Source organism: Peromyscus maniculatus, chromosome 19, assembly GCF_049852395.1.
Source record: "Peromyscus maniculatus bairdii isolate BWxNUB_F1_BW_parent chromosome 19, HU_Pman_BW_mat_3.1, whole genome shotgun sequence".
Classification (NCBI taxonomy): domain Eukaryota; kingdom Metazoa; phylum Chordata; class Mammalia; order Rodentia; family Cricetidae; genus Peromyscus; species Peromyscus maniculatus.
In genome coordinates, this window is record NC_134870.1 from 5633908 (window position 1) to 5656724 (window position 22817).

The following is a 22817-nucleotide window of genomic DNA, read 5'->3' on the forward strand; positions in this document are numbered from 1 at the left end:
TGGGCATTTTCTATACCATATTTCCTATACCATCTCTCTAGACAAAATTATCTTACTGCAGTATTAGAAAAGCCATGATAAGTAAACTCCACAAATGTTCCCTATCAAATCAGTAGTCAAACCAACACAGAAAACCAAACTTCTGGATTTCCATTTCATTCTTTTCTGCGGAGGGGAGGGTAAAGATTTATCCATTTGTATGTAAGTACGTGAGCTTCACAATTTATACACATCACATGCATGCAGGCACCCAGTGAGGCTGGAAGAGGGCATCCGAGCCCCTAGAGCAGGAGTTACAGGAGCTTCTGAGTTGCCCAGTATGAATGCTCTTCCCCACTGAGCCACGCCTCTGACCCTACCTTTCATTCTTTTTAATAGACATTTATTCAATAGTGGTAGGTAGAAACCTATAAAAGCACTTCACAAACAGATCGGTTGAATTTTATAAACTTCACTTTGAGGACAAAATTTCAAAAAAAACAAAACAAAACCCTTTTCCTTCCCCAATTTTTTTACAAGCTTTATAAACTTGAAATCAAAGGACCACAATGCTTCTTTTATAAAGAAAAACTTATTTTGTGTGCTTGGTGTGCCTCGCTGTGTGCCTCGCTGTGTGCCTCGCTGTGCTGCAGCTTTGCTGCGTGCTGCAGCGGTGTGCCTTTGCTTCTGGGTTCTCACTGGAGATGGTGCAGGTCTGTTTTCTGAGCCCATGCTTTATTACAGTCCTTCTCCTGGGAGCTTTTAGGGTGGAGAGACAAAAGGTGGGATGAGAAGGTTTAGTTGTTGATTAAGAAGCACTGCAGTCCTGCAGACTGGAGAGATGGTTCAGCTGTTCGTGGAAAGGACTCTGCTTCAATTCCCAGCGCCCACATTGCAGCCAGCAACTGTCTGCAGCTCCAGTTCTGTGGGCATACATGCACATGCATACATGCACATGCAGCGACAATCTGCCCATACAGCAGCGGCCAGCCCACCTCATGCTGCCACCTAGCAGGGTAAGCTGCTCCCTCAGAGGCTTCAGAGCTCCTCACTCCACTACTCTCGCTCCCCTCTCAGGAGTGCGGGAGCGCCCCACTTACATACCACCCCTCCCTCGCCTGGGGGTCACTTAAGAAAGTGTACAACACGAAGACCAGAGAACTCGGCAAAGTTCTGCAGGCAGAAGTGACACAGCTGGACGAGAGGCGCAATACTAACATAAACAAACATCTAAACACCAGCAAGCCACTCAGTTTACAGGGATAACCGGAGCCTGCCACTCTACCTCCTTGACAATGGGGCCAACTGTTTCGTCTCAAGAAATGCTTTTTCAGAGCTATTTTCTTCCTACCCACCTTTGTCTGCTCAGCTTTGTTTCAAATTCTTTTCTCTCCAATCTTTATTATAAATATAAGCTTCCCAAAGCTTACTCTGGGGCCTTCAATATGGAAATGAAGTCTTCACAGCAGGGAGAAGAGCTCAGGAAGAGCAGTGAGGAAGCGAACCCTGGGCACCCCCGGAGCCAGTCGGCCTTCACACGCATTTCCCGTGAGCCTCTGGCAACCAAGGAATCCCGAGACCCAGACCAGACCAACCTCAGGTCTGCGTTCCACGTGCACGCCTCTTCTATCCTGCGTGTGTGTGTGTGTGTGTGTGTGTGTGTGTGTGTGTGTGTGTGTGTGTGTGTATCAGACTCCTTGGAACTGGAGTTGTGGATGGCTGTGAACTATCATTTGAGTGCTGATAACTGAACCCGGGTCTTCGAGAGTGACCCAGTAACCACTGGGCCGCCTCTATAGCCCTCTAGATGACAGTTTTGGAAGTCAGTTCTGCCCTTCCGCCACGAGCAGAGGAATGAACTCAGGTTCTCAGGGGTGTGCAGCCAACATTCCTACCCACCAAACCACCCCACTGGTCCACTTCACTTCATCTTAAAGAATTTTAGTCGATTTCTCAAAGCAAGCCCTGGTATCAAGACTTCAATCTAAGTCCAAAGAATTATGTACAGGGAGCTTGTGAAGCACATTCTTAACACAAAATAACAATTTGTGAAACTCTTACACCTGACAATTAATAAAATTCTATTAAGGAAAGCTACAATTAATGTTTGTGAATAAAAAATGCACTGCTTCTAGCAAATGTAACCGTGGTCATCTCCAGAGGCTTTTCTCTTCTAATTTGGCTTATTTGCTGTTTCATTAGCCATCTTTCCAGAGTATGCCATGACGTTTGGTTCCAATTCCTAGTCATCAAAGAAACAGACCACATGACCTCAAGCACTGTGAAGCAGGCCGGGAACAGAGCAGCCACGGTCCCTGCCTCTTGGCTTTTCAGTGCTCCTGCCCCTCTCCATGCAGGTCTGTGTGTGTGCACGGATCCCACAGCACACGCCACTTCCGCAGCACACTGTTGGTTTTTGTTACTTTAACTTTTGTGTCAATTTAAACTTTTTCACAAACTATTAAATGGTGAAAACAGTTTTTACTCACAAGGTCCAACTAGAAAGGAGACCATGACAGGGAGCTAGAGACCCTACAGGGAAAGAGAGTACACGTGACAGGAAAGAAGGGGACCAGCCGGAGGGGCCAGGCCCAGGGAGGGCAGTCGGGCAGGTGGACAAGTTAAAACAAAGTATAATGAAATGCATATGACAATATCATAATGGAGCCCAGTACTTTATATGCTCATTTATAAAACTAATTTCAATATTTTTCAGAGACTTAAAAATCCAAAGGAATTCCAAATTCTACTGCTCTTTCAATCCTACAAGGCCGAAGTACATCAGCACCAGTGGTATTTCTCTACTTCTCAAGCAATCTAAAAGCTAAAGATGAATACAGTAGACATTAGACATTTAATAGTCCATTCATATGGACTATTAAAAATACAATGTAAAAAATTTGGGAGTTTATTTTTTCCCCATTAATTTCACATTCAAAATAGAGGTGTGGGAAGGGGGCAACAGAATTCTTATAGCAGCTACTAGAATGAGTGCATTTAGACTCTGTCCTGCCGAGTCCTCATTAGAAAACTACTGCTACTGGAGTGGAAGTTGACAAGGTGAGATGTAGCTTGGTGTAGAATACTTGTGCTGTATGGATGCACCTAAGGGTACAACCCCAGCAAGAAAATCTAAAGAGAAACTACAACATGATCAGTCAATTCATAAAAATAGCACTAAGCATTAATTACAAGTATATTAGTAAAGGATACAATGCACTAGTTAACTGCCATTCAATTGTACCTCTTTTTTTCCCTTGCAACACAACTCAAGCTGCTATTTTTTTCTATTGTGTTCAGTCACGTTAAAAAACCTTTATTCCTTTCCTCTTCTCAAACCCAGGGTGTTGCACGTACAAAGCACTCATTCTACCAATGAGCTACATTCCTGATCCCTAACATAAGCTGAATCCTAGAACTTCACCAATATTTAGTTTCCATGACTCAAAAACCCCATTTAAAAAATGGTAGCACATGGCTGTAAGCCCAGAACTGAGAAGGCTGAGGAAGGGGAGGTCTAAGCTTAAGGCCAGCCTGGAGTGCACAGCAAAACCCCATCTCAAACAAACACACAGGGGCTGGAGAGCTGCTCGGGGGTTATGAGCACTTGTTGCCGAGGACCCGGGTTTGGTTCCCAGCATCCACATGGTGACTCACAGGCATCCACTGACTCCAGCTCCAGGGGTCCCTCTTCTGACCTCCAAAGGCAACAGCACACACATGGTGCACACGCATCCATACAAACACACACATAAAATAAATCTTAACAAACCACACCACCCTGCCACAGCCCCGTGGAAAACAAGAGCAAGTACTTTTAAACGGTTTTCTAGTTGTTTCTTGACACAAAGATAAAAGTAAAACAAAACATAAAAGCAACCCTTACTAAATCTGAGACCTGGGAGCGGAACAGTGCCTAGGACTGGACCCAGGACTTCGGGTCCTGGGAGAAATGTTTGAGAGGTAAAAAATGTAAACAAGTTCCTTTTCGCGTTTAGAGTTTTTCAAGCTTTCTAAAAGAGGACAATTTGCAAAGCAGTATGCTTTAACCTCTGCCGTGTTGTTATGTCTAAACAAAAACATGTAAAATACGTGGCTTATTTTTATAAAAAATACCTAAAAAAAAAGAACTGTTTTATGATGAAACAACAACAACAAAAAACTTATTAATGAAACTTTCATTTGCCAGGTCAGCTTCCCATCCAATAGATCCCAGATAACTAACGTAGGCATATCTCATCAAAATCATAAAAAGCCCAGACTGTATGAGTATTTTGAAATTACAATATTTCATCATAAATAATGTGAACACAACCAATTCTTCCTTTATCTGAGAACCTTTGAGTGATCTGAGTTTTTTTCCTATAATAAAGATCAAGGCTCACTACATTTTGTATCTGAAATATCTTTAAGGAGGCAATGTGCCAAATTCTTTAACACAGCAATTAGGAGAACAGAGCTCCATTGACTGGTTTTTAGTTATTATTGACAGGCTACTTAAAAGAGGAACATGGTAACAACTTCACTGAGCCTGGCAATAAACTGTAACCAGTGCGCTAAAAGTAGCTATGGGCACAGAGGCACACCCCATCTTCAGAAGGACCGTCCCTGCCTCAAACACAGGAGAGTCATCACAAGTGCCCCCAGCAAGTGAAAAGGACCAGGTTGGTGATTTTCAGGATAGTGTGCTTGTGAAAGCAAACTGTGCGCCCCAGTGTTCCCACATGAAACAAAATGCTGCCTTGTCCAGTGACCAGCATTATGAAACAACTTAACAACAGACCTCCAAATAAAATGTGCAAAAGGCAAACAACTTTGAAAAGGCAAATTGGGCAAATTAATTTCTAAACACAAATAAAAAGACTGAAGGCAACTTCAACTCAATGTTGTTTTCTCATGAGCACAACTGTGACTCACTTCACACTTAAGACAGAGACTCTGTCTTCAATCACCAAAGCAAACCAACAAGCCTACAGCACAGTACTCAGGAAAATAAGTAAGTTCAAAGCTGGGGCTTATGCTTACAATCTCAGCAATGGAGAGGCTGTGGCAGGCCTTCCGAAAGCCCAGGCCAGCCTCCATGAGAGAGTGGGAATTTGTCTTTAAAAGCATCCCCCTCTCAACAGAATGCCCCTAAGAGCCAATCAGGGACCCAGGAAAGTTGGTGCTAGATAGTGTCCGTTAGACGTAACAAAAAAATGTACCCATGAAATCTCAATAACACAAGATGGCATGACACCACCAGCTGACATGCCGACAAGCACAGAGGAAATTCCACAAGATCCTACACCTAGATGAAGAACGTCAATGGTCAACGGCTGCCCAGAAAGGGAGAACCAGGCTGCTCATGAGCAAGCTCCAAAATTGAGAACCAGGCTGCTCAGGAACAAGCTCCAAAACTGATTATCCGATCACAAATGGTGAGCCATAAACACAGCAATGCTAAATGGACTCAAGTTATATATGTATGTGCACATATGTGTGAGCGTGCACATGCACGCACGCACACACACACACACACACACACACAAAACAATAACTAAGGAAGAGATCACGAATTGGGAGGAGGGGCATGAGGGGCCAGAGCTGGGAAAGAGGAAGGAGTGATGAGCAGTTACCTTGATTTGGTTGCATATTCATGTTTGGTCTGGGACCGTAGTTTCCCATCGGCTGCCCCTGACTCATTGTCATCTGGTTCTGCACAGGCATGCTCTGGGATGATGGCACGGAATGGTTGTAACCTCCCATGGAGCCATGGCTACTTGAAGGCATATTCATGGAACTGTTTGTCATGTTGAGCTGATTGGGTCCAGGTCCCTGCATTGGCATATGGTTAGGCCCTTCGAGGAGAAATGGTCAGAACGGAAAATGAGTTCAAGAGATGCACGGCACAAGTCTTTTTCATTACTGTAGTAATGTAGTAATTTAGTCAACAGGAAATAAGTAAACACTTCATAAACAGGTGACTCTGACAAGGTACATGCTGCTATTTTCCCAGTTTAGAGATGAGGAAATTGATCTTGGAAAACCAGGAACTGTCCGAGAGGATAAAGGAGGAGCGCTAGCTTGCTGGGACAACTCAAGGAGTAACTAAGTGTGTGGTACCGAGCAGACACAAGCAAAGACGACAGTGAGTGGAGCACAGGAGCGGGAAAACATTCCTAATGTAGCAAACGATAAACAACAAGGTAACGTTTGTATCTCAGGCAACACGGACAGCGTTCAGCAGAGGGCTGGGACAACAAGAGAGCCATTCGGAAAAAACATTCCGGCTGGATCAGTACCTCACTCCTTCCACTAAAGTCATTTCACGTGTATTATAAAATTTACATATTAAAGGAAAACAAATCATTAAAGATGATTTCAAACACGAGAACTTTGAAAGTAATCTTGGAAGGGGAAGGCCTTAAACATGCTTGAAAGCTCAGAGCCATAATAAATGGATAAATTTAGCTACATAAAAATCAATTTGAGCCGGGCGGTGGTGGCGCACGCCTTTAATCCCAGCACTCGGGAGGCAGAGGCAGGCGGATCTCTGTGAGTTCGAGGCCAGCCTGGGCTACCAAGTGAGCTCCAGGAAAGGCGCAAAACTACGCAGAGAAACCCTGTCTCAAAAAAAAAAAAAAAAAAAAAAATCAATTTGAGCCTAACAAAAACACTGAACTAGAAGCTGTGAACACGGCTCAGTTGGTTAACTGCTTACCATGCAGGCATGAGGACCTGGGTTCGGATCCCCAGAACATGTGTACAACAGAGAAACGCACACCTGCAATCTGGGCCTGCTGGCCAGCTGGCCTAGCCCAGTTCGTGAGGTCCAGGTTTGGCGGGACCGTTCTTAAACACTGATCCAGCACATCATGAAGAAACACTTTCCTGCACTGCTGAAGGAATGCGAACCTAAGTACTGTTTTTATACAGAGCAGCGTGCAATGATCAAATAAACCAGCGTGCACTGGTTTTATAACACAGAATATTCTGCAGCACAGACTGGCCTCAAATTGACTATGCAGCAAGGGATGACCTAGAACTCCTTACCCTCCTGCCTCCACTTCTGAAGTGTTGGAATTACAGGCATTCACCACTACATCCAGGTTGAAATGTACTTTACACCCATCATAAAATGTACTTGTAATCCAATAATTTAAGTTCTAGGAATTCCACACATAGAAGAGTTTTGAGGTACACCTATGTATGGATGTAAAACTATATGCATGTACATAGACATACCAAGACACTAGAAACTTCATTTCTGTCATCAGAAAATAGTGTACAGATTAGATACATCCATAAAGAAGGTATGAGGCTGGAGAGATGGCTCAGTGGTTAACTGCATTGGCTGCTCTTCCAGAGGACCCGGATTTGATTCTCAGCACCCACTACAGCCCACAACTGTCTGTCTACAAGTATAGTCCCAGAGGATCCTACGCCCTACTGGCTTCCTGGGGTGCCACGAATACTTTTGGTACGGACATACAATGCAGGCAAAACATGTATATACTTTTTAAAAAAATGTGACATGAGCTGGGCGTTGGTGGCGCACGCCTTTAATCCCAGCACTCGGGAGGCAGAGCCAGGCGGATCTCTGTGAGTTCGAGGCCAGCCTGGGCTACCAAGTGAGCTCCAGGAAAGGCGCAAAGCTACACATAGAAACCCTGTCTCGAAAAACCAAAAAAAAAAAAAAAAAAATGTGACATGGGCACCGAAGAAAATGAGACAACTGCTGTCAGTATTCTGAACCGCCCCTTGGGGACCCGCTCCTTGGGGACCCACCCAGTGTCTTAATGTCATCTTATATAAAGTCCCCTCCAAGGAAAAAACTCCTCCCCCTTTGCACTCGCCTGCTCTCTCTCTCTCTCTCTCTCTCTCTCTCTCTCTCTCTCTCTCTCTCTCTCTCTCTCTCTCTCTCCTCCCTCCCTCCCTCCCTCCCTCCCGCTCTCCTCTTGCTCTCTCTCCTTCTCTCCCTCTCCCCCTTTAATAATAAAAACTTTCCACATGGACATGTGTCTGCATGGTGTGAGTAACTTCCCACCGCTCCACGCCCCAGCCCATGGTAGCCAGCTGGGTCTGCATGGCTGTCTGTACAATGAATGGAAAGTTTATGTCAAGGATGCTTTCTTAGAAAATAAGAAAGGATGGAGGGGAGGGGAGGGGAGGGGAGGGGAGGGGAGGGAGAAAGGGAAAGAAAAAAAAGGAAACCAGAAATTACAGGAGCCCCTTTACCTTTCTCCCCAGACCCAGAACTAAGAGTCTGAAAAAGCGAGGGTGCAGAAGAAACATCTGTGCCTTTTGATTCTCGTTCCATAGACTTACTTTTACTTTCTATGCTTACCAAAATCAAAACAAACAAAAGATTGTCACTATTGTCACTAACAAATTGTTATAAATTTGGAAAAAAGCTATATATATATATATATATATATATATATATACACACACACACACACACACACAAATGAACTATTAAATAAAATGAACTATTAAATAAAACTATTAAAACCATGCTAGGGGCTGGGCATGGTGGTACAGGCCTTTAATCCCAGCACTTGCGAGGCAGAGGCAGGTAGATTTCTTTGGGTGTGAGACCAGTCTGGTCTACAGAGCAAGTTCCAGGACATCCAGGACTACACAGAGAAACCCTGTCTTGAAACAAACAACCAACAACAAAAAACACTAGGAAATTTAAAACCGATGAAAGAATATATAAGCTATTGGCCTTCCAATTTCTCTTACAACAAACAGTAAACTTTCTTTGAGGACAGTAATGGGCATTTAGAAATTACTGTTTCAGCAGCTCTGTAGTATTCTAGACAATTTCATCATTGGTTGATGGTCTTTGCTCAGAAAATGTTCTTTACGGGTGTGCCTTAGCAGGTAAAGTATTTACTGCCATGCGAGCCTCTTGATCTGAGTTCCACACTAGGAATCTACATAAAGAAGTCAGACACCGTGGCCACACCTGAGATCCCAGCACTGCCAAATGACATGAAGAGACAGAAGGGAGTCCACAGCGAGCTAGCCTGAGTCCACAGTGCAGTAGCACAAAGAAGACCCTTCCTCAGCAAGGCCGAGAGCCAATTCCTCAATTTTCCTCGGACTCCATATACATCCACATACATGATAAGCATTGAAATTTTTAATAAGAAAGAACGTATCTCTATTACATATAGCTTTATAAATCAACCAAGACGTCAGGTTAGCAATAAGTGTACGCTTCTCAGCTGTTTCCTTGGTCTTCGGCCCGGTGGAACCTGGAGACTGAGGTACGAGTTCTAATCAAAGGTTCTACCACTCAGACTCACAGAGCTCCCAACTGGGTAACCCGGACCAGCACTGTGTCGTAGTTCTAAAACTGTGTCGTAGAGAGCCACACGGTGACCTGGCAGGCAGCTCTCTCTCAACGACAGCCTCACTGCAGACTAAACAGTATGCCTGCATCTCTACCTCCATGCTGGGCGAGAGCAGGCCGTGCTGCAAGCCTTAGCAGGAAACCGACGCGAACCAGAGAAACACATTTACCGCCTGCATCACCAGCGACACATCCATCTTCTAAACCAGACCACCTTGTCTCTCCCACTCAGTGTTCCCCTCTGTTTCTTTGACTAAATCCATCATCCTTGGGCGTCAACACGACCAACCACACGACCAGGCACAGGAGAGACTGTGCTGGGCATGTCAATTATCCAGGTTAATCGGAAGAATGATTCTGTTACTGTAAACTACTCCACTGCTAACTGAACAGCGCTCTTTTCTTTTTGGCTAATGAAAATAACATTAGTCTTCGGAAAGTAAAAATTTTCTCAAGTTAAAGGTACAGTATGCTTTGCCAAAATTGATGCTGTAGATACTGTTGTTATAAAGGACAGTTTAAGGACACTGTGGCGGAAGGTTAAGTAGACAGACACCACAGCCTAAAAAGGTCACTGTTACACTGACTCTAAGGTAAAATCGGACAAAGGGAATGGCTCAACATGTAAGAGCTTGTGTTACTTTTCAGCTTTTAATACTGCTTCTAAATCAATTTCCATACTAATGATACTCCATAAACATATGTACTAATAAGAATATAGACTTGGCTTCAGAAATATCTGCAAGGAAATACTAAATACACCAGCACTTCAGGGACAATTCTGTTCCTGTCCCCAGATGTTCTTTCTGCAGCATTCCTGTTTCTGAGATCAATACATTTTTAGGTAAATAAATGCGATGGTTCTTTTTCATGAACAGGTTTGAATTCTTAAGCCAAGGCACAATCCCTTTCCCCTCAAAAGCTCCTAAAGCCAACTGTACTGCATAGTTTCAGACAGACTAAATTTAGCCAGTTCTGTTCATCAGAGGAATGCTGTGTGTCAGCTACACCAAAGCCCTAGGGCAGCCTGATAAACACTGAATACAGGTCACGTAGCTCTGTAGCTAACAAACTCGAGGAGAGCTTGGACTCGGGGGCATTCAAAGCAGTTTTGTCATCAACAATCTAGTATCCCCTGAGCCCCCATGTCGTTTCAGTTGCTAAGCAACTCTGGTGTTAATGTCTTAGAGGAGAAAACTTACCAGGCATCTGGCCGTTCATCTGGTTCTGCATGTGTGGGGCAGGAGGGCCCCCACCCACCATTCCATCTGAAGGCATGTTGTGAGAGCGGGGAGGGGGTGGAGGGCCGCTCTGACTCATCCCTCCAGGACCCATAGGCATATTCTGTGTGGGCGGCTGAAAGAGACAGCTTAGTAAGACAAGAGAAACAGTAGACGGGTGCATGAAAGATTCATATGGAATGGCTGCTGTCTATATTATTAAACTGGATAAAAACAAAACAATAAATGCATTTCAATGCCTTTTAAAGTTGAACTTATTAATATCATATTTAATAATCCCTCATAACTTCAAGTGCATTGGAAAGTAGACTACAGTAAGAGTGTGTTCTAACTTAAAAAAATCTCACAGTGAAATGAAATTTTTTAATAGGTTATCCAAACAGATTTTTTCATTTATTGATGATCTCTAACATGTCTACTATTATTTAAATTACATTTAAAAAACTAAGTGTGCTTTCATAATGAACATATTTGCATGTTTACTAATGGAAGACTTTTACCTGCAAAGCAGGTAACAGCACAACACATAAAAGGAGCAAGAAGTGTCAAAGAGCGTTGTCTTCAGACCTGGAGTGTTAGGACTGACAGGAAGAACGTCGAACAGCTCAGCTTAGCTCTGGGTCCCTCACTGGCTGGCAATGTTACTGATGGCCTGGAAGGGTACCCAGACAGCGGCCTCTAAAGGACACCTTTGGCAAGCTTCCTAATGAAATTCTGAAGAAAACTACTCACTAAATCTGAGTTCACAAAAGGGTGAAACGCACACACGCGCACACGCACACACTCATGCACATAAACGATGGTCTTCAACACCTGTCTTAGGTGGAAAAGGCAAATGGTTGGTTAGTTTCTCCCAAGCCCTCATTTCGGTCTGCAGGTTAGGAAGACTTGGATATACGCGCTCACTGTGCTCCACACATCTCCTGCCTTCTTTCCTTCCTCCTTCCAGGCCATACGCTGACGTCCACTTCGCAACTCCCTGTATTTGTCACCTCTAATTAGTTACTATGTAGCTTTCCGGATGTGAACACAGCAGCACTTGGCAGGCATCATAAATACTCATTGTTAATGAATCCCTAAGATAGAGAAATCTTTCTTTTTTCGTAGACCAGGCTGGCCTCAAACTCACAAAGATCCACCTGCCTCTGCCTCCCGAGTGCTGGGATTAAAGGTGTGCCACCACCCAGCAATATTGGTTATTTCTAACAGCACCATTTGAAAAAAATACAAAAACACAACTTTTAATTTATTAGTAAATCCAGATCACTAATCTTTAGTAAGAATTTTAAAACCTCATCTTCAGGTCTTTGTCTAGCTTATATCTTTACACACTTTTTTTTTTTTTTTTTTGGTTTTTCGAGACAGGGTTTTTCTGTGTAGCTTTGCGCCTTTCCTGGAACTCACTTGGTAGCCCAGGCTGGCCTCGAACTCACAGAGATCCGCCTGGCTCTGCCTCCCGAGTGCTGGGATTAAAGGCGTGCGCCACCACCGCCCGGCATATCTTTACACACTTAATAATTTAGTTCTGATAAAAAAAAAAAACAGTCACACATCTCAATTTTAATTATATACATCACCTCCAAATCCGATTAACTCTTTGTAATCCAATCTATAACACATCCTGGATCACTATTATCATTACAAGGCCTAGCAAACAAACACTCCTAATAACAAGTCATAAAGTGCTGGGAAACAAAAGCAGGCTGGAGGAGGAATGAAGGCTATATCCCTCCAGGAGGAGGGTCAAGTGCAAGACCACACAGCCGCGCCTGAGCCGCTCTCCAGCTACAGAGAGGAAGTTTCGTGGTTTTGGTTTTGTTTTGAAATGGCACAATGGTAATGGTAAAGGTCCCTGAGTTGTGTGCTTTACAATGGCTAACATGGTGGCTGTTATATATGAATTTTATTTCAATCCAAATGGATAAACAAATGAGATAATCGTAACATTACATTTTTAAAGTTTTGTTTTTATCATGTGTGCAGCGGGGATGGGAGGCATGGTCAAAATGCAATTTGAGGGAGTTGGTTCTCTCCTTTCATGATGTGTGTCCTGGGGATCAAATTCACATTGTCAGGCTTGGCAGCAAGCTCCTCTACACTGGCAAAGCATTCAAATTTGGGGGTTTTCAAAAACCTAAAAATAACCATGTTTGATATTAGCAAGAATAGGAAAAAAACAAATAAACAAACAACAACAACAAAACAAACAAAAAACAAACAAACAGGAAAATGGAGAATTTCTGTAAAGTCCTGGGAATCTTATAAGGGAGTCAGGTATAAATTTGTGAGCTAGAAATAAAATCATAGAAATTAAGAAAGCAATAGTTAGAAACAACAAAACAGGCTGTAAAGAAATTTACAGAAATACAGACGTGTAGAAGAGGGAACATACAAACAAACCAAAGAAAGCACACAGCGGTCGAGGACCGAGCTGGTGTGAAGAGCTGGTGCAGCATGCACAAGACCCTGGGCTGGAGGACCGAGCTGGTGTGAAGAGCTGGTGCAGCATGCACAAGACCCTGGGCTGGAGGACCGAGCTGGTGTGAAGAGCTGGTGTAGCATGCACAAGACCCTGGGCTGGAGCACCGAGCTGGTGTGAAGAGCTGGTGTAGCATGCACAAGACCCTGGGCTGGAGCACCGAGCTGGTGTGAAGAGCTGGTGTAGCATGCACAAGACCCTGGGCTGGAGGCCCAGCACTGAAGAAGCAAAGTACAAGAGCACATACAGCATCTGCCTGGAGTTACAGAACACAGAGCTGAGAGCATTCCAAAGCTAATAAACGACTCCTTTAAAACACCGAGACAACACACGGAGAGGTAACAGACCAGCCCAGAACTCTACATTAAGATAAAACACCCTTCTCTCCAGCTTGAGGATGAAATACAAATTCTTTAAGGTGAGCAAAAGCTAGAATTTGTTATAAGAAAGAGGTTCACTGAACAACAACCTGGGTAGCTCACAACCTGCAAACTCCAGCTCCGGGGGATCTGACACCTGTTCTGGCCTCTGGGGACAACAAACATGTAGTGCAGACATGCAGGCAAACTTCTTTAAACAGCAAGTAACTACATACGAAAGAGTATGGAGGAATGATGAATCAATCAATCAATACATCAATTAACATACATTACTATTAACATTCACAGTAACAATGGCATGTAGAGGGGCTGGGAACAGTAGTAAGCACAAGGCCCTGGGATGAGTCATCAATACCAGAAGGAAAAGAACAAACCCATATACTCGACAGCAAGGGTGTATACACTTCTTAACACAGCTTCAAAGACCTGAGAAGCAAAAACTGAGAGAATGACAAAGAGGAAACCACAGAGAAAGGGTTAAGACTTTTCAACATACTTCTCTCAGTGATTCACAAAAGGCCAAAAAACAAAAAAGTAAAAAAGGTGCTGCAGGCCGCAGGAATATATCATAAGAACTGAGCTGGTTATAGCAAAGTCACTACCTGGAGGGATCAAGGATTTCCTCCAGAGGAAGCCAAATCCCAAGGAGCTTTTGGTGTTACTTGACTTGTTATATATCAGCTGCCTTCTGTTATGAAAATCATGTGTGCCTTCATAGTTTTCCCAATTGACTTTTCCCTAAGAAGGGCTAACAGTATAGACTGATCATTCTCTGGACATACACATTCCAGGTGTTTGGAAAACAGCCTCAGGAAAGGCTTTCTCTGGAATCAGATATCTTCCTTGGCCACTTTCAAGGACTAGCAGTAATAACAGTCCACATGCAAGTCTCCTGGTTTAAGATAAATTCCACAAGGAGACACTGCCTAGGTCAGGTGGACGTTAAGTAATAGCTTTACACAATTTAGCTCAGACCCTCCTTTTCTTACATTCTTACTAACTTTATAGACCTTTAACTCCTTTCCTAACCACTTCTAGGAATATTTAGATAACCTTCTGCGCTGACAGCTATGCTCAGCCAGAACCCCAGTTCAAGCCTGCCTGTAATTATCAACATTGGCAGCATCCGGCCAGGTCCATCCCCAGATGGAGGAAAGTACCTTATCAGAGATACTTCTATATTCTCTAAGAACAGACTTAAGCATCCAGGCTATCTGTTTGAGAAGGCCTGGCGGATGTGCCAATTAAGCTTTACTTCCTCCTTTCCCAAACCTTACCTCTAGTTCCAGATCTCCCTTTAACTATCACCAGAGGCATCTAGCTGTACAAGTCGCCTAGCGACTGAGCACACTTTCCCCCACCCTGCAGGAAAATGGCAGATAGCTTGGACAGATAGGAGCCACAGGAAAAAAGAAAGCAGTTTTATTTTCTCCCATTAACCTAGCAACTTATAGATTCTTAACATTTTCTACTAATCACGTTTAAGACTATAGTTGAGCACATAAGAGCCCTCTTCTTAGATATTACCTAAATCTAGCCTTTAGTTAATTCATTTCCCCATTGGTCACTTCCCTTTGGGGTTGCAAATGATAATTAACAGTTACTGCCTCCCTATGTGATTCTTATCACCCCTCCGTTTGACGCTGGAAGCCTGGTTTTATATACCAGGACTTCCAGGGCACAGGACGGAGAAGAGAAAAGAGTATGGAAGAACTAGATGGGTAAGAACTTGAGAGGAACAAACTGAGATGAGGAAGAAGTAGATTGAAGGGCTAGAAGAAAGTACTAGAGGAATGAGATGGAAGATGAGGAAGAGACAACTGGGGAAGAACAAGATGAGGAAGAACTAGACGAGAGAGAAGGAGACGGGAGAGGAGCTGATATGGGAAAGAACTGGATGGATGAGAACCTAGAAGGGACAGAACTAGATGAAGGAATTAAGATAGAACCTAGAGGGGACAACAGATAAATGTAGAGATATTGGGCAAGAAAGGAGCTAAATATGAGAGCAGAATATAAGCTTGTAACTGACACAGAATAATAAAGTATATGGACTAAGGAATTTCGTGTACATAGATTCATTTCTTTTCATCAAAGATTAATTATCAGCTGGTTGTCGATTCTTCCCAGACCCTGGGAGGGGACTATCGAGGGACTAGACCCCCATAGTCCCTGATAAAAAGGCAAATCAAAAGAGCGGAAACCAGAAGGCTGGCATGATTAACTACAAATCACTAACAAAATGATAACATTCAAGGAAGCAACCACATGAAAGCAGAAATAAGTTTTAATTGAAATAATTAAAATTTGTGGTAACCAGCATAGGTGCACACATAGAATTCTAACCCTTCAGCAAGGTGGAAAGCTGGAAGAGCATTAAGTCTGAGACACCCTGAGCTACCCAGCAAGATCCTGGTTCAAAAAAAACGACAGAGAAGCATGTGGTGCAGAACTATTATGCAGATGATAGTCTGTAGTTTAAAGAAAGCCAAGTTCTGGTTCTTTGAGACTACCAATAACCAACAACCCTTAGCAGGAATTACCAAGAAAAAAGAGAATATAAAATTTTAGAGAAATTAAGGGTACAAACAGCAATCAATACTCAAGAGACTGAGTAAGAGACAGTAAGAGACCGTTAGGAACAACTTTAAACAGGCGCCTGATAACTCAGATGATGTGAAGTAAACACAACATTGGAAACACAGAGCTTCTGGAAAATGACACAAAAACCAGCAAGTCTGAGGGCGGCTGTGTGTGTGGCTCACAGCAGGGCAGCCAGCACACTTGAGGGCCTGGACTCAACTCCAAACACCAAGAAAGAGAGAGAGGAGGGAGGGAGGGAGGGAGGAAGGGAGGGAGGGAAGGGAGGGAGGGAGGAAGGGAAGAGGGGGAGGGAAATTTAATTTCTCTATTAAAAAACTTGATCCATATTTTTTAATCTTTCCTGAAGAAATCTCTTATGGGCTTTTATTATGGTTTCATATGTAAATCACTTAAGAATAAAACAATACCAAATAGAAATCCACATGTAACCTTTCAGAAATAAAAAGGAGAGAGCAGTTTCCAATTCTTTACGAGGCCATCACACCCTGACAGAGGTATTTCAGAAGAAAAATTACAGGACATGTTTTCAGACACTAGAAACCTGACCCAAACACGAGCCAATCAAGTCTAGAGCAGTGAACAACGAGGCAAAACATCGTAAGCAGTGGCTGCACTCTGGACACGCAGGCCAGCACCACCGTGGAAATGACCCGAAACACCAAATCACCAAGTGAAGTCTACAGAAAGCTCATGAAGAGAAGTACTTGATGAGATTTAATTCCTATCCTAAAAGTCCTCGGCAATGCAGCACAGAGGTGGACCTGGCTAGGTGGCTCAGCAGGTCGGGGTGCCTGACCCCCCACAATGAAAGCCTGATGACCACAGTGCGACCCCAAGAACCCATTCAAGGTGGAAGGAGAAAACACCCCACAAGGTTGACCTCTGATTCCCACAGGACACCACGATGCTCACAACCCCATCCACTAATGTATAAAACAACTGAAGAACAAAAGAAGCATCATACTCAAATAAAACTAATTTACAAAACGTTTACAACCAACACCATCTTATGAATGAAATACTGTACTCATGCCCCTGCAGTAAAACAGAAATGTTTACTAACACTGATATTCAGTGAGATAAACCAGCAAGCAAATTAATGTCAGAAGGAAACCAGAAAACAGCAATGATGACAAAAGACTGGGAAAGGAAACCACATCACTGTCTCCTCAGATGCATGACTGAGCACACACATGTGCACACATGTAGAATATGTAGACACATACATCAACTATGTTACTGTGTATTTCCAACCAACTGAAAATGAAACTGTCAACCGGTAGCACTGAACCTAAGAGAGATGTGCAGCATCTCTAGAGAGACACTGCTGAGGGCCACTGAAGACAGCAACAGAAGGACCTGCCATCTTCAGTCACTGCATACAAATAATGGATTCCCCAACATTAACCTACAGATGCCATGAAACACATACCAAAACCACAGCCAGCTTTTCCCATGAATTCACAAACTCGTTCCAACATTTACAAGAACATCCAAAGGGTTTAGAGTCACCATGGCAATCTTAAGAACAATTACTAGCAAATAGGAAGGTATTAACTATAAGGTACAATAATAAAAACACGTGGTTGGTGCAAGGACAGGTAAAGAGACAGAGAAAAGAGAATAGAGAATTGGGAACTCACACACACACTCACACACACTCACATACACACACACACACACACACACGCACACGCACACGCACACACACACACACAGAGTAAGAAAAAAACAACTAACATTCATTGGTCAAAGGAACACTTTCCAATAAATGGTGCCGAATTAATAGAGTGTGATATGTGATTGATCATGGATAAACTTTCCCTCTTGTCCCCTACCAGAAACTGAACCTAGGAACTTATGCACGCTGGTCAGCTGCCACTAAGTCACATCCACCAACTATTGGGTAAACTTTTATGAAAATACAGGCCTATCTTCCAACACTGATAAAGGAAAAAGAACGTGCATCCAATGCTGTTACAAGCAGACCAAGGCAACTTTTAAAGCAGAAGGTCTGTGAGAGAGATACAGAAAACAAAGACTTAACTCTATGTACAGGGCCCGAGCTTTGAGACTCAGTTTTTATTTTAAAAATTCTTACAATCAATTACAAAAAGTTCAAGGAATTAAAAAGTAGCTAAGAAAGGTACACTGGAAACTCTGGGGATGACAGCATTGTTCTGACGAGTAATAAACCCACGGATTTATGGAAACTCATCTAAACACGTCAAAGGATGGGTTTACTGCATGTGAATTATATGTCAAAGGTTACTGCATTTGCTACCTTTCCTGGCCCCCACTGTTTACTCCCAACATCCCATTGCTGGGTCCAGTTCTAATTCTCCAGGTCTGTCACTGCTCACTGTCTATAACTCTACTATGCAGTAGGTTAAGGAAGGGCAAGGGCCACGATTACATTATTTGCTAATTGTTGACGCCTCCAACTATCCAGTATCAATTTGATAAATATTTGGGAAATGATTATGAAATACACATTAGGGTCCTTTCACTGAATGTTTGTTTTCCCCATGTCGAGAATCTACTGATCTAATTCATTTAGGGTCTTCCACATGCTCACAAGCACTCTTCCACTGACCCTCCTCTTAGTCCTCACTGTTTCTTCCCCTCTTCCAGAAATGTCCCAGATGTGAATCCTTGATGCCTCCCATGCTCAAATCAACGGATCTGAAGTCTCAGTGAAGGCAGTTCCACCCAGGAGCCAGGAGCCAGGAGCCACCCCTAACACCTCTCTTCCTCATCCCTACTGGCACTACAGTTTCGGCACATCCTCTGGCCTCTACTTTACACCTGGGATGTGACCACGTCATCTATCGCTTCCTGGACCATCATCCTGGACCATCATCCTGGACCATCATCCTGGACCATCATCCTGTCGCGGCTGCCGCCATCTCAGATGTAACAGTTGCCTCCTGATTCCCTCCACTCCACCCTCTTCTGTAACATACTCTCCAGTCTGCAGAGGATCTTGTTAAACTACAACAACTTCTCAAAAGCCTCTAATAGATTTAATCTTCAGAGCAGAAACCCAAGTCCTTAGAACAGTCCACAAAGCAATCTTCTGGTGACATGCCTCCTCACTCACTGTATATATTGGCCCAAGGGCCTTCATCCTGTACCCTTAACAAGAAACAACTTCCCATCAGCCGCTTCTCCATGAGGAGCAGCCTCCCTCCTTCCACCCTGCATATCCCCTACTGCAATGGCTGTCAGTATCCCTAATACATGTTTCCTGCTCTTTGCCTTCCCTCTCCACAGCTTACCATCTTTCAACACCCTACACAACCTTTTACTACACCTGCCTAGCCTGATGGAAAACAGAACCCAAGACAGTAGGGGTTTCTGGCTGTTTTCTTCATAGACACTTCAAAAGAACTAACTAACACAGCCCGACATATTGTTAAATAATATACAGTCAACAAATTAATGAGCTCAAAATTTCATAGTTTGTCACAAAACTATAAATCAGCGTACCAAATTACCTTCAATATCTCCTTAGAACATAAACATACCACAACAAAACAGAATCTTTAGCTTCCTCATCTGTAGTATAATTGGCATTAAAAAAGCTCCCACAAGGAGGCACCAAAGTGACACAGAAATCTAAGACTCAAAACGAGCAACAAGAAACAAATGTACACATAAACCTGCCTACAGTTGATAAAAGCTAGACCTAGTCATGCACTGGGACAGGATGCATGCCACTGCCTCACCCCCGGCACACCTGTTCACCCCGGGCACACCTGTTCACCCCCGGCACACGTGCTTGACTTTTTGGCCCTAATTTGGTCTCTCAAAAGTGAATATACACACACATACATGTATACCTACATACATGTGTGTGTATATTCATCATATATAATATATACATACACATTTATCTTAAACAGCTTAGGAAGGTCTCTCATGTTCACTCATTCTCCCAAGAGATCCCAGGATGCCATCATAAGCAGTATTGAATTTCTGCAGGTGTTCAGGTCATCAATTAATTTCCATAACTGAATCATCTGAACTCCCCAACTAGAAAGCTAGTTAAAAAAACAAACAAACAAAAAACCCTCAGAGCTAACCACACGAACTGACTGGGTGACCTTCCATAGTTAATGCGCCCACCTATGTCTGCAGGATGACCATTCTCCAAACTTCCTAGGTACTCAGTGTGCACTAGTACCTGGACGCTCCCCAGTTTTAGTACCAGGTTCCCAATCAACCCAGTCTTTCTCATTCATGAGAGCAAGTATTTCCTATATAACAAACCCAATATTACACTCTACCCCAGTTCTGATAACCCAAATTTATCCCAACCCATTTTGTAGGACAGGTTGTCCTGGACCCTGTGATTCTAAGTAAGGCTCCCCAGTGTTGGGATGTTCGAATTATAGGCATCATGTGCCTGAATTTTATATAAGGAAAGCAAATGGGGGGGGGGGATTTCTCTTCCCAGGGAAAGGATTTTCTAGAATATGCTTCAAAACAATGGGCTGAGGACACGCTTATGGAAAACACATGCTTAGCATATTTAAAGCTCTGAGATTGATCTCTAAGAACATAGAAATTAAGAAGAGGTTTTATCACTGTACCTGTGTAAGCATTTCAACCTGGGTGGAAAGGTATCCTGTCATTCGGAAGCCAATGAATACCACAAAGTCACACCACACAACAAACCTCACATAAAAGATTTACTGAGAGGAAAGAAGACAGGAGGGTTGCGGCCTCTGCCCAGGTGAGAAACAGCAGGGAACTGAGCAGAAGGAGGCAGGGTTTATATGGAGTTTCTTGGGGGTAGGGGGTAGAGCTTTTCACAGTGAGGCTTTCAGGCTGGGGATTGGTGGGATTTCAAGTCCAGAGCTTGAGCTTTTTTAGGATGAGGACTGGGGTTCAGCTGTTAGGAGAGTAGAGTGTTCTGTGGGTGGAACCTGGCAGTTAGAGGTTCTCAGGGGAGAGGCCTGGCCACTAGTGTGCCTCGAGGGGCTTACTCCTGGAGTTAAGTTGGCTGCCACCAATCTGCATCTCCTCCACTACAGCACTTGGGTTACACGTAGGTGCTGGGATTAAAAGTCAAATCTTCATGTGTGGCAGTCTGAATTAAACTGTCCCCCAAAAGCTCATATATCTGAATGTTTGATCCAGTTGGTGAACTGTTATGGAAGGACTAGGAGTTGTGGCCTTACTGGAGGAGGTGTGTCACTGGGGGGTGGGCTTTGGGGTTTCAAAAGCCCATGCAGTTTCCAGTTAGCTCTTTCTTTGCTGTAAGCTCTCAGCTACTGCTCCAGCGCCATGCCTGTTCCCATCTCCCTACCATGATGGTCCTGGACTCTAACCGTCTACAACTGTAAGCCCCAATAAACTCTTTTTTTTTTTTTTTTTTTTTTTTTGGTTTTTCGAGACAGGGTTTCTCTGTGTAGCTTTGCGCCTTTCCTGGAGCTCATTTGGTAGCCTAGGCTGGCCTCGAACTCACAGAGATCCGCCTGGCTCTGCCTCCCGAGTGCTGGGATTAAAGGCGTGCGCCACCAACGCCCGGCCCCAATAAACTCTTTTATAAGTTGCCTTGTTCATGTTTTATCCCAGCAATAGAAAAGTAACTAAGATACCATGCTTGCACAGCAAGCTTTCTTACCTACTGGGCCACCTCTCCAGGTCCAAGTACTTAAGGATGTATATGACCTCATATGCAAAAGCTAGAGTCGAACTCAGGGCCTTGAGAATATCAGACCATTAAATGCTCAAACAACAAGCTATACCTATACCATGCATTTAAAAAATGAAAGATAGTATGTGTGGTAGTTAATCCTGAATGTCAAATTAATGGCCTGAGTGGAGCCTAGGAAGATGTACAGCACACTTCTGGGTGTCTCTGGAGCTATTTCCTGAAACCACCACATCATGATGTTTCTGACCATCCACTTTAATCCACTGACAGATTGAAATTTTGAGTAGACTGTTAGGAAATAGTGAAACAAGAGAATGTGGGGGACTAGCTAGAATAAGCTGGTCACCAGGGGTCATGCCTTTGAAGGGTCTAACTTGGCCCAGACTCCTGTTAATTTTCTGCTTCCTGGCTGCCAAGAAGAGAATGGCTGTCTTCTATGACCTTCCCCTCATGTTGAGAAATTCACAGAGTCTGCTTAAAGGGTAAAGGAATTTATTAGGGAGGAAAACTCACTATAGAATGGGAGATTTATCGTAGGTCCTGGAAGGCAGAGTTACAGTCCCACACTGATCTTCAGGCTGGTCTGTCTCAGCATCCAAGCCCATGAGGGAGAGCAGAGAGCAGCTGACATGTGTCTCAGGTCTTAACAGTAGCCCTGAGCCCCACCCCAGGGGCAGGTACTTGAAGGTCATAGGAAGGTAGGGCAGTTTATTTGCTACATCTCTAGGAGAGGTGCTTCAAGGTCATAGAACAGCTACCCATTACATTCCTCCATGATGTTTCTATCTTGCTGGAAACGTGATGGAGCCAGTTGACCATAGACTTACATTTCTGAAAACTTACTGCCAAAGTAAATCTTTAATTCCTAAGTTGTTTCCTTTGTATTGTCACAGCAACAAAATAACTAGCACATTTATACTCACTCTTTATATTGTTCTTGCATCTGTATCAATCTGCTTAAATTATAGAAGCAATGCATTTATAAACATGGTAAAAAAAATAAATAAGGAAATCTAAAAGCTTAGTATACACATTTCTTGAAACTTAAAACAAGCCTATATAAACATATGTTTAATTTTTAAAACTAGGGCAGCACTATTTACAAATTATTATTTATTGT

General features: G+C 43.4%; 1 protein-coding gene across 8 annotated transcripts in view; it reads right to left on the reverse strand.

Annotated features, from left to right (window-relative positions):
• The window catches only part of Ss18 (SS18 subunit of BAF chromatin remodeling complex), a 130910-nt gene that overhangs the window by 14798 nt on the left and 93295 nt on the right, over window positions 1–22817 (reverse strand). For all 8 annotated transcript variants that reach the window (XM_076554764.1, XM_042264348.2, XM_076554762.1 and 5 more), the window contains 2 exons: window positions 10528–10681; window positions 5598–5819 (listed from right to left, as the gene is read on the reverse strand). In XM_076554764.1, the coding sequence (XP_076410879.1) occupies window positions 5598–5819; window positions 10528–10666 (361 nt within the window). In that variant the 5' untranslated portion in view covers window positions 10667–10681. The remainder of the gene's footprint in view (window positions 1–5597; window positions 5820–10527; window positions 10682–22817) is intronic.